At 42.8% G+C, this 12838-nt stretch overlaps 1 protein-coding gene across 1 annotated transcript in view; it reads right to left on the bottom strand.

The window, feature by feature from the left end:
- Window positions 1-1274: 1274 nt before the first annotated feature.
- map3k5 (mitogen-activated protein kinase kinase kinase 5) overlaps window positions 1275-12838 on the bottom strand; it is a 98650-nt gene continuing 87086 nt past the window's right edge. Inside the window, 11 exon segments of the mRNA XM_034199113.1 lie at window positions 1275-2376; window positions 3443-3519; window positions 4400-4521; window positions 6694-6809; window positions 7626-7699; window positions 7701-7733; window positions 7735-7799; window positions 7802-7834; window positions 7837-7868; window positions 9429-9532; window positions 10528-10713. Of these exon segments, the coding sequence (XP_034055004.1) occupies window positions 2316-2376; window positions 3443-3519; window positions 4400-4521; window positions 6694-6809; window positions 7626-7699; window positions 7701-7733; window positions 7735-7799; window positions 7802-7834; window positions 7837-7868; window positions 9429-9532; window positions 10528-10713 (903 nt within the window). The 3' untranslated portion in view covers window positions 1275-2315.

A 12838-nucleotide genomic window follows, 5' to 3' on the forward strand; every position in this document is an offset into this window, starting at 1 on the left:
TAGTCCAAATGTTTGGAAATGCATGTGTCTGTAATAAGAAGATGAATCCACGTGGATGTCAACAATCTTGTGGGAGCCATCAGGGAAGTAGTATGATGAGAGTCAGGCAGGACCGCAGAGACAGGTTCAGCCACGACTCGAAATCCAGGACTCAGGACTCAGGATCTAGGGCTCGCGATCCAGGACTCAGGACCACAGCAACAGGATTCGCCACGGCTCAGCATCCCAGCGTAAAATAGACACCAAAAAGACATTTGGGGAAGCTGGGTTAATGGGAACATGAGAGTACACAGGTATAGACAGAGAGAAGGAAGAAGTAAGGTGACCCCTAACAGTCTAAGCCTATATCAGCAAAACTAGGGGCTGAATCTAATCAGCCCTAACTACAAGCTTTATCAAAAAGGAAGGTCTTAAGCGCACTCTTAAAAACGGATAGGGTGTCTGCCGCCCGAACACAAACTGGAAGCTGATTCCACAAATGTGGAGCTTGATAAGAAAAGGCTCTGGCTCCCATTGTACTTTTAGAGACTCTAGGAACAACCAACAACCCTGCATTCTTGGAACGCAATGCCCTAGTAGGACAGTAGGGTATAATGAGTTCTTTAAGGTAAGATGGCGCCTGCCCATTAAGGGCTTTGTAGGCGAGGAGAATAATTTTAAATTCTATCCTGTGTTCTATAGGGAGCCAGTGTAAGGCAGCCAGAACAGGAGTAATGTGGTCCCTTTTCCTAACTCTGGTTAGTACACGAGCTGCAGCATTTTGAATCAGCTGAAGCGACTTGACTGACTTCTTGGTACACCCTGATAATAAAGAGTTACAATAATCCAGCCTTGAAGTAACAAGGACTAGTTTCTCTGCATCGTTTTGAGGCAAGATATGCCTGATTTTTGCAATGTTACGTAGATGAAAAAAGGCGGTCCTTGAGATTAATTTGATGTGGGCGTTAAAGGATAAATCCTGATCAAAAAGAGTCATGATGGTGCGCATGCATTGTATGCGATGTGCACTGCCATGTCTTTTTTACATATGAAAACCATACTGTATATATAAAGATGAAAACCCCCAAACAAAACCATTATGATGATTTATGGCTTAAAATGGAAATCCAATTCAAAATGCCTGTAGGAAAAATTACTATAAAACACAATATAATCATTAAACAATTTTCATAATTATGTTTTGTAGCACATTTTCATGTGTAGAGAGGAACCATTGCTTATACTTTTAATTAAAACAAATCCACTACCAAATCCAATCACATCTTACACATTTCTTTCACAGTTTCAATGATGAAAAGTTTTATTTTTTACAATATGACAACAATCTTGAATATTTTTAGATATGAAACAACACGGACACAATGCTCATGATTATGTTCCCCATTTCTGACATCAAGAAAAAAAGGCAAGGCTCTATCATCTGATTTTTTTGCCTGAATTTCAGATATTTGACTGAATGGTCATACACACGCAAGATAAACACAAGTGTGTCAGTGTACAACAATAAAACAGATGATGTTATCTTACTTACAAACTGAGTAATATCTCCTATTATTCGTTACACAAAAAATACAATACTATACAATTATTTGATGTGTTCATAATAGACTCTGTCCAATTTACATGGCAATTAAACTATCAATGTGGTTTTAAAGTACATATATGTTGTTAACATTTAATTATTTAACACAATATTTACATGTTCTGGGAAAATACAAATGTAGATTTGTTTTATAAAAAGAAAATGTGAAAAAACTATTTTTTAAATAAAAAGTCTCAGTATGGATAAAATTAAAAAATAAGATAAGGGCATGCGCTGACATCCTTCAGATTACCAAAACAATTAAATTAAAAATACATTTAAATAAAATTAGTGATGATATGACTATGATAAAAACATTAGCCCAGATGATTTTGAATGTAGTATTTTGTATCTCAGGCTTGTATTAGAAAAAGGTCAGGCTCCAGTTTTGTAAACGTTACATCTTGTAAAGACAGGAGAAAATGTTTTTATAGTTAAGATTTTCTCATTTTTTACACACCTGTAACAAAACGCTGTGTTTTCCATCAGGCAAAGCACAATTTATGGCACTTCTTAGTAATTGTTGCTTTCAAAGTGACCTTTTTCCCCAAATCCTTGTTTTCCAAAGCTATCAAAATACTCCGCAGAGACAAGAGTTCCTTGTGCGAGTGGAAAGCTGCTTTGTGCACACGGCAAACACAGGTTCTTCTCCTAAAAGTCTTGCTCTTAAATACTGAGGTAAAGAGGAGAATACTGAGTTTTTGGGATGGAGTGGTCGTCGACACTCAAGGCCTCAGGTTGGCTTCTGCCTGTAGTCTGTGATGGCCTTCCATAGTTTACACAGGATCCCGCCTCTGCAAGGACACACAGAAAAACACTGTTTCAAAATATGTAAACGAATAGGCTTTAACTTGCATAACACCGCATGTCATATAACTCAGCCCTTCGTCATCTTTTGCTGAATAAATACACAATATAAAATTCAACACATTTTTACATAGTTTTTTCTTTTGTCATCAAAGTCAGTTTATGCACAATTAATGTAGAACAGGGTTTCTGTAGGGTACCTTCATGTTGAATGTCTTAAAGACCATTTTAATACCACATATGATGTAATATATTGACCAAAGTACGAAAGAAAACCAAGAGATGATCGGAAATTAAACCAAAATATTGATGTTTCAGTACTCCCCAGCAGTATTTGGTAATAATTCCAATATCATTCTGATGATAATAATATAATTAATTAAATGAATGCAAACTGGACCAGAATAATCTACTGTGAGTTGATGTGGAAGTGAAAGGTCTCTACAAAAAAAGTTGAACATCCTTCTGTTCACATAATTCACTAGCAGGACAAAAACATTTAAGAGGTTTAAAAAATGTCATTTAATTAAAAAATATATATATTTTGAGGAAGTTTTCAAGACCTGCAAGTGCCTGTGTACAACAGGTCTTTATTCACACTACCAGTAGGTGGCGCCAAATACAGACATGTACAAATCCTACATAGTTGTTTACCATCATGAGTTTTAAAATGTCGTACTGTTTTTGGGGACAATATATACTATGAGCTAATGTATTGCTACTAATAAGAGGAAGTAAGAAAGGAGATGAAAACTGTAGTATGTATGTTTACAGATGAGATGAACCTGTAAGAACAGTTTCACACAACTTACAAAGTCCAGATAAAAGGAAACCAAAGACTGAAGTCACCTAAAAGGTTTCTGGGTAATTAAGCTGCGAGTACAAACTCCATTATGGAAAACAGTTGTCTCAGCTTCACTTCTGTGTTTCCTGTAGATGGAGAGCCGCAGTCCGTTTTAGATGCGAGTGTCAACATGTATTTTTAGTGACTTAATACTGAATAGAGAAGTGAAACTGTGAAAAGACCGTAAAAAAAAAACAAGGGTTGGCTACCTCAGACTTAAACTCTTCAGATCATCTCTTGTTACTTCGTGGAGGATGTCGTCCAGCGTATACTCTTCGTTCAGTATCTGGAGAAACAAAAATGCATTAAACAACCTGAAAAGTAACATCCAAGAAAACATGCTCTCTGCACCCAAAAACTGTATAATGCTTTATAATGTCATTTATTTTATTATTTATTACAGTTGCAAAAGCATCAAACAACACATTTTGGAAAAGGGCATTATAAAAAACACATTTCTCATTGTCGTTGGAACACGAAAATCATTAAACACAAGCTTTAATATCCACAATATGTTGCAGTATAGCCGGATGTTGTCATGGTGTGATGAAGCAATAGACCAGGGGTGTCCAAACTACGGCCCGGGGGCTAAATGCGGACCTCGGGTCGTTATGAAACGGCCCTCAGCAAATTTAAAAAGTATAATGGAGTATGGCTAAAAAATGAAACTTGTGCTTGTCTTGTGTTGTACTTCTTAAATATAGATGACAACAGATATGACACAGTGTTCATGTGTTAAGAAGCCCACTCTTCAAACTAATCCAGTCAGTTAAAGTTGAAAACATTTTCTATCAAATCTAAGGTGATAATAAAAAAGCCCAACAACTTATTTTCACAACACGCTTGAAATACACCCTTCCTATTTCCTCTTATGATAAGCAATCTGAGGCTTCTGTTTTAAGGAATGAGCTGCTAACACAAGAAATGAAACCCCTTTTGAGAGCTGTGATGTAGGCTGTTTGGTTTCTTAAAGCATATTCAAGTATTAAGCATAATTTACCTACATTTGATTGATATTGCCGACTCATAACTTAACTAATGAGGCAATATAGCTCACCTCTAGTGAGGGGCCCAACCCTTTGTATATTTGTCTGTATGTGGCCCTCGGTGAAAAAAGTTTAGACACCCGTGCAATAGACCATTTCCAAGCAGAGGTAGAGACTCACTCTGTCGATGGAGTCCTGGTCGGCGCCGTAGAGCCTCAGCCAGCTGGACACCTCTGAGTCTTCATGTCTCACTGCTGGCAGACTCCTCTCCTCCTCGGGGTCACCTGATGATGTCGGGACGTCTGCAGGAAAATAAACCAGACAGACTGCTTTAGACACAATAGACGCATTCACACAACATTTGCATAGGAAGAAAACGTTAATACAGCACTAAAACAGCAAAATGTTTTTTATGCTTAGACAAATCAAAACAATAGTCACTCAGTATACCAGCACCAGGTATGTGGTTTATTCTTTACTTGAAATCAACCTGTAACTCAATGTTTGCCAAAATGGGGCGAAGCCTGCGAGCTAGTTCAGGCAGTCAACTCGAGCACCAATGATACACGTGACGCGTCTCTCTTACAAGCAACCAAACACAATCTCCTTAACTTGCTGCTCTATTTAAGCTGCCAGGTCTGCCTGCCTCTGCGGCACGGTCACATTGCTGATGCCTTCACGTGCTGCTCGCCTGCCCCACCACCACCCCAGCTTCCACCCCAGCTTCCACCCCAGCTTCCACCCCAGCTTCCACCCCAGCTTCACCCCAGCTTCCACCCCAGCTTCACCCCAGCTTCACCCCAGCTTCCACCCCAGCTTCCACCCCAGCTTCCACCCCAGCTTCCACCCCAGCTTCCACCCCAGCTTTCACCCCAGCTTCCACCCCAGCTTCCACCCCAGCTTCCACCTCAGCTTCCACTCCAGCTTCCACCCCAGCTTCCACCCCAGCTTCCACCCCAGCTTCCACCCCAGCTTCCACCCCAGCTTCCACCCCAGCTTCCACCCCAGCTTCCACCTCAGCTTCCACTCCAGCTTCCACCCCAGCTTCCACCCCAGCTTCCACCCCAGCTTCCACCCCAGCTTTCACCCCAGCTTCCACCCCAGCTTCCACCCCAGCTTCCACCCCAGCTTCCACTCCAGCTTCCACCCCAGCTTCACCCCAGCTTCCACCCCAGCTTCACCCCAGCTCCACCCCAGCTTCCACCCCAGCTTCCACCCCAGCTTCCACCCCAGCTTCCACCCCAGCTTCCACCCCAGCTTCACCCCAGCTTCCACCCCAGCTTCCACCCCAGCTTCCACCCCAGCTTCCACCCCAGCTTCACTCCAGCTTCCACCTCAGCTTCCACTCCAGCTTCCACCCCAGCTTCCACCCCAGCTTCCACCCCAGCTTCCACCCCAGCTCCACCCCAGCTTCCACCCCAGCTCCACCCCAGCTTCCACCCCAGCTTCCACCCCAGCTTCCACCCCAGCTTCCACCCCAGCTTCCACCCCAGCTTCCACCCCAGCTCCACCCCAGCTTCCACCCCAGCTCCACCTGTAGGCTCGGGGGATAGTTATCTAATCATCACTCAATGTTCTTTGTAAATCTGTGGAGTGATGAGGCCCGAGCCTAGACGCCAAACTCAAACTATATGCTGCTTCTAATAAACATGTTAAGAACACGTGAGTTGTCTGACTGAAATGTGCATATTTTCTAGTTGTTCAATGCAATTATGGTCAGTGACTAAATGTTTTGCAAGTGGGTTCTACCATTACATCGACAGTGCTGATTTTGGCATATCAGAAATATGTTTGTACATGTTAGCAGACGTGCAACAATATATGAAAGCAAAGTAATTTAGAGCAGTATTGTCACTAGATTTCACCTTTAGTTTTTGTTGTAGTTTATAGCAATGTAATTTCCAGTGTAAGTTAACGTTGCAAATGTAGGAGTCCACCCATTCTGCCCCAGACTTATTTCTATCCCGACTTTTATACAGGCAATTAAACACAACTTTCAGCACATCTTAGCAGTTCAATTGAAGGCTTTTTCTATCATATTATTATAATTTTTGGTTCAGTATAGGGCTCAAAATCCAGTAACATTTTCGGTTTGGAATAAAGTAGTCTGACCATTTAGAGAAAAATCTCTTCCATGACGAATCCAAACAGAAAGTCTAAGCAAATCATTTGTCACGGATGTTTTCATCACACATTTGCAGCTTCAGAAGGCGTTGAGAAAGCTTTGTTCATGTCACAACTTGTATGAATTATTTAGTGAGCAGGAGGGTGAAAATGTGATGCAACCTTTGTGGATATCTGCTGCACATTGAATCACCCTGTGAATATGAGTTTTGCTGTAATTATTATTACAGAATGGACAGTGGAGGCAGAGCTGGTTGTGAGATGTGAAGGCAGACATGTAGTAGCAGAAGCATTGGTGCTAGTGATGAATACAGTCAGTGTGAGAAGGTAAACTAGATGACAGTCCAGACCTGTGGGGGGGTCAGACCGCAGCCTCAGCAGTCTGATCTCCTGCTCTCTGTCCTCCAGGACTTGTTGCAGGATGGCCTGATACTCCCTCTCCTTCTCCAGCAGCTGCTCCATCAGCCTGAAACATGACAGATTCATTATACATTTTGAATTTAATCAGTAAGATGACGAACGAAGCTCAGCGCAAGTTCAATCAGGAAAACTATCCGTGCGCTTACTCATTCACAATCCTCTCTATGACTACTTCAGACCCTCTAATCAGCTGATTGTAGGCGTTTCACTCCCAGAGATTTGCCACAACAAAACTCCCACTAGCCAATCATAGCGCTACCGTCAAAACTGTAAATCTGTTCTCTGTTGTCAGCTGTTATTTCAGGCAAATCGACGCAGTCTGCCTCCTAATCGCACTCGATTCATCAACACTACCTTTTCTCCCTTAACCAACACTTGTCTAGAGGGGTGTTCTCCTATTCTGATATTGCTTCTCCTTCCCATAAATGAATGAATCAAGATGGGGTCTAATCACCTAAATCTATAACATGTCATAATGTTGTATAGATGAGAGCACTGTACGTCACTGCCTGGTCAAATGACGGCCCGACCACTTTGCAGTGAAAACAAAGAATCGTTAAAAGGGTTTTATCGTGCCTAAAAGCTGCTGTTGTTGTGTATTGCACAAACAACAACAAAGCATAAACAATGGGACCCGGTCAGTACATGTACGTTTGTAGAGAACATTTCATCACTGGTTAATTATGAGGTTAACGTGAATCAAGCAATCATATCATTTATTTGTATTAATAGCATCATAGCATAAATACAATAGTTGTTCAATCAAAATATAGGCTCCCCTGAATGAAATGAAAGCTAACAAAAAGCTGTACAACATAATCTGAGTAGGACCCCATGCTGCAGTGATGTCTCTGCTGATTACCTGTTGGTCTCCAGCTTCATGCGGCCCAGCTCCATGCTCACAGAGCGCTGTGCATTGTGGGACTCGTGAGAGACGGCTGGAGCTGAGCGTGCTGACCCCGGAGGTCACACACCGTGTCGTCCAGAGCGACCGTAGGCGTCCGGCTGTGGTGCGTGGAGGTCCCCTCCGGCTCCATGTGTCGTCCACGTCCTCGTGCTCCGCCGGGTCGCCTCTGAGGCCAGGATGAAGTGAGGCCTCAGCGTCTGAACACACACACACACACACACACACACCACAACACACACACACACCCACACACACACACACACACACACACACCACACAACACACACACACCACACAACACAACAGCACACCACACACACACACACACACACACACACACACACACACCACACACACACACACACACACACACACACACACACACACACACACACACACACAACACACACACACACACAACACGAGACACACACACACACACAACACACACACCCACCACAACAACACAACATCACACACACACACACACACACACACACACACACACACACACACACACACACACACGAATGAAATGTTTGGTTATGTTTTTGTTATGGAAAGGGAGAGTATCATTAATTATGATGCTACATTGAGTCCAGATCAAGACTGATAGGTATGTCATATAAAACCCCGATTCTAACTTAAAGAATAAGATGTTTTTGTTCAATTTGATTATGTATTTAATTGTTAGGTGTTTCCATCAGAGTCAGAATACCTTGATTGGACATTCAATCCATCAAGTCATAATGACATCAAATGTACTATTTCCAATTTCTTAAGTTAAGGATTTTTCTGCTTTTTCTCTGTTTAACATCCCTGTCACTATCTAATCAATGGAGCTGGGACTGTTGCATTTTATTTGTTTTAAACAAGCAATTTGTAAGGCCTTACTATTTTACTTTTTCTCATATTTTACAAACTAAACGATGAGTGGATTTATCTGATAATTTAACACTGAACACCTGCATGTGTTAGCTAAGACATATATATATATATATATATATCACATATATTAAAGCTTTTATTCAGAAAGATGTGTGCAGGCCTTTAATAAATCAATCTTAATTGAAAAATATGATTTCATATAGTGACAATCATGTATAAACGTTCTCTCAATGTGAGGCACAGTAATGCTTCTATGTAGAGCAGTGCTTCTCAAAGTGTGGTCCGCGGACCACTGGTGGTCCGAGAGCGCCCCCTAGTGGTCCGTGAGTATATTGGTAACATTTCACATTTGAAATTAATTAATCAATTTAAGTTTTCCGCACTCTCGCGGGAATATCTCCGCAATGGAGCAAGGTTAAGTTTCACTTTTAATTGCATGATATAGCCCAGTGCAATACCTTCGTCACACATGTTGCCACTTGTTTGTACCATTTTCAGGCGATTTGTAATCTGTTCTAGAAAAACGATGTGTTTTTTTATATTTGTGGAGTTAGGTGGTCCGCGAGTGTTTTTTTATTGGTTAAGTGGTCTTTGGTATGAAAAAGTTTGAGAAACACTGATGTAGAGGATGCTTCTTAGGACAGGATACTAATTAGTCGTTGGACTGTTTAGTGCACATGCGAATGATTTGACTTGTCATCAGTGAACATCCCACATCCTGCCAAATATCTGTCGCTCAACAAAAAGCTGTTATTAGAGCGGCTTCCAGGGAGATCTCCCACCACAGCTCCTATATTTATCACCAGACAGTCAGAGCTTCCCTGAGGGACGCCTGATCATTTATTTAGAGGGGCTCTGCCGATGTTACCTGGCACCAGGATGGTGATGGCCGTCTGCACAGCTTTCCGGATGATGTTGTCCAGAGCGAACATCCAGTGAGGCTTGATGTTGTGGTTTCGCAGCACTTTGTTTACCTAAAAGCAGGACGTTAGTTAGAGAACTGTGTTTTCATACTTAACACATCTTATATTGTTGGTATGTGTGTGTATTCATTATTATATTTAAATAAAAATGTGTTTAATCATACAATTTTGAGTCTTGAAATGGTGCTTACATCGTTGATGCTCCCTTATTTCTCTTCACATTTTGTTTGACTGCTCTTTCTTGACCTTATTATCTGTTGCTGCAATATCTCCACCTGTAACGCATCCTATCATATTTTCTGATATTGAACGATTTTTCGGTTTTAATTGCTTTACTTTGAAATCAATGCACTGCAAACCAAAGCTGCATGCCTCTCATTTTGTTCTTACTGATGGCCAACAGGAGGCATCAGGGACTCGTCTTCTTGCAGGATTATGCAACAGCCTCTACAAATATGAGCACAGTCACTTGCTCTTGTATCATTTATTTTTGCATAACTGCATTTCTGAGGGGGAGAGAGCAGATCAGCCCTCTTTACAGAATGTGCAATTACTCCTGACAGATTTCCTTTTCATCGCCTGACTGAAAGGTTACAAGTATTTCACACCAATCTGTCTGATCTGTGTGCAAGGGAGCGGCAACATGGCAGCCAGTGGTTTCTGCAGATCATGTACAATGACAACAATTTTACTGAAGTGAGAGCACATGGTGTATGAAGAGGCTGAGAGCAGCTCTGCCTACAAATAGGGGGGGGGGGGGGGGGGTAATAATAGACAGGAAGTCACATGATCCAGATGCATGAGGAAATTAGCAGCATGGGAGGAGGATTTCGGCAATAAATAAGTAGCTTGAAATTTACTTTTGCAATTTAAAACTTAAGACATATGTAAAACTTGAAATGTTTGCAGCAATTCTGCATCCGTGGAGCATTCTGGATTTGGGATTTACTCATAATGATGAGATCCAGCATGTAATGTGGCTGGTATTTACAGCAATGATTTCTTAATGACCCCTCTATGCAATCATTTATCTGGTTAATACTTACAGCGTCCTGGAAGCTAAACAGCACGATCTGCAGTTGACTGATGGCCGTGCTGTCAAAGTCCAGCTCCAGCTTGAGTTGAGACAACGTGTTTGCGATTATCTTCCTGTCCGCCATGCGAACAAAGTCGGCCAGACTGACCACGAGGGTGGAGATGTGCTGCGACTTCAGCTTCATCCCCTCAGAGCTCTGCAGGGGTGGGAACAGAGGCATAGGGATTTGAGTTTTTTTAAGATATGTGTTTCTTGTGCATCTGTCTGGTCGATTAAAGGTCCCCTATTATACTGTTTTTCATATATTACAGGTCTCAGATATATACAGACCATGTCCCTGAAGTGTTTGGCTCCAAACACCAAACAGATCATTGCAGCATTACCCATAATCTGCACACTGCCAAAACTGCATCCCTCTCCTCTGTCATCATCCTGTTGGACCTGTCTGCTGCATTCGACACGGTGAATCATCAGATCCTCCTTCGCACTCTCCAAAAACTTGGAGTTTCAGGCTCTGCACTTTCCCTCCTCACCTCATACCTCAAAGACCGTACCTACAGGGTGACTTGGAGAGGGTCTGAGTCCGACCCTTGTCAATTAACTACGGGGGTCCCTCAGGGCTCTGTTCTTGGTCCCCTCCTCTTCTCCCTGTACACAAACTCGCTCGGATCAGTCATTAGCCCGCATGGTTTTTCATACCACTGCTACGCTGACGACACCCAATTCATTCTGTCCTTTCCCCGCTCAGAGACCCAGGTCGTCGCACGCATCTCTGCTTGTCTAGCTGACATCTCTCAGTGGATGTCTGCTCACCACCTCAAGCTCAACCTTGACAAGACTGAGCTGCTCTACCTCCCGGGAAAAGATTGTCCCACTCTTGACCTAACAATCAACATCGGCACCTCAGTTGTTTCCCCGACTCAGACTGCAAGGAATCTGGGTGTGACCCTAGATAACAACCTGTCCTTCACTGCAAACATCGCTGCTACAACCCGTTGCTGCAGATACACGCTTTACAACATCAGGAAGATACGTCCCCAGCTGACTCAGAAAGCGACTCAGGTTCTGGTCCAGGCTCTCGTCATCTCACGCCTAGACTACTGCAACTCCCTCCTGGCTGGTCTACCTGCATGTGCCATCCGACCTCTGCAGCTCATCCAGAATGCAGCGGCTCGTCTGGTCTTCAACTTTCCTAAATTCTCCCACACCACTCCGCTCGTCCGCTCCCTTCACTGGCTTCCGGTAACTGCTAGAATCCACTTCAAGACACTGGTACTTACGTACCATGCTGCGAATGGATCTGGCCCTTCCTACATCCAGGACATGGTTAAACCGTACACCCCAGCGCGTGCACTACGCTCTGCATCAGCCAAACGACTCGCTGCACCCTCGCTGCGAGGGGGACCCAAGTTCCCATCGGCGAAAACACGTGGGTTTGCTATCCTGGCTCCAAGATGGTGGAATGAGCTCCCCATTGACATCAGGACGGCAGATAGCTTGCACATCTTCCGGCGCAAACTGAAAACTCATCTCTTTCGACTCCACTTCGAGCGATAGAACTATTAACGAAGCACTTTTATACCAATAAAGGACTGGCTTATCTAAAGCCAGTTGAGTAGCACTTGAAATGTTTGGCTCTATGAAACCTGATGTACTTATATGATTCTGTTTTCTTCAAGTATGTATTTTGTTGGTCGAACGCACTTATTGTAAGTCGCTTTGGATAAAAGCGTCAGCTAAATGCAATGTAATGTAATGTAATAATCCCCTCTGTTTCAGCCCTGTTTCAAAAGTGCTGATTCTCTGTCTGTTAGTTTAGATGAAAATAAGGAGCCCCTCCCCACGCCCCTCTGAGAGAGATTTGGTTAAAAATAACACAATGGAGCTCTAGGAGGAGATTCAGGTGATAAGGTGGGGGGAGGGGGGGCAAAGAAAATCGTTATGACATCATAAAGTGGCCAAAATCTGATCAGCTCATTTTCAGACAGGTTTTTATAGAAATGGATCAGGACAAAAAGAGAGAGAATCTTTGTTCCTGAAACTTTCAGAGTCTCTTTCCACAGAGGGGACACATGTTGATGTAGAAGAGACATGAAGAAGAGGGGACACATGTTGATGTAGAAGAGACATGAAGAAGAGGGAACACATGTTGATGTAGAAGAGACATGAAGAAGAGGGGACACATGTTGATGTAGAAGAGACATGAAGAAGAGGGGACACATGTTGATGTAGAAGAGACGTGAAGAAGAGGGGACACATGTTGATGAAGAAGAGACATGAAGAAGAAGGGACACATGTTGATGTAGAAGAGACATGAAGAA

This window comes from Gymnodraco acuticeps, unplaced genomic scaffold, assembly GCF_902827175.1.
Source record: "Gymnodraco acuticeps unplaced genomic scaffold, fGymAcu1.1, whole genome shotgun sequence".
Lineage (NCBI taxonomy): Eukaryota > Metazoa > Chordata > Actinopteri > Perciformes > Bathydraconidae > Gymnodraco > Gymnodraco acuticeps.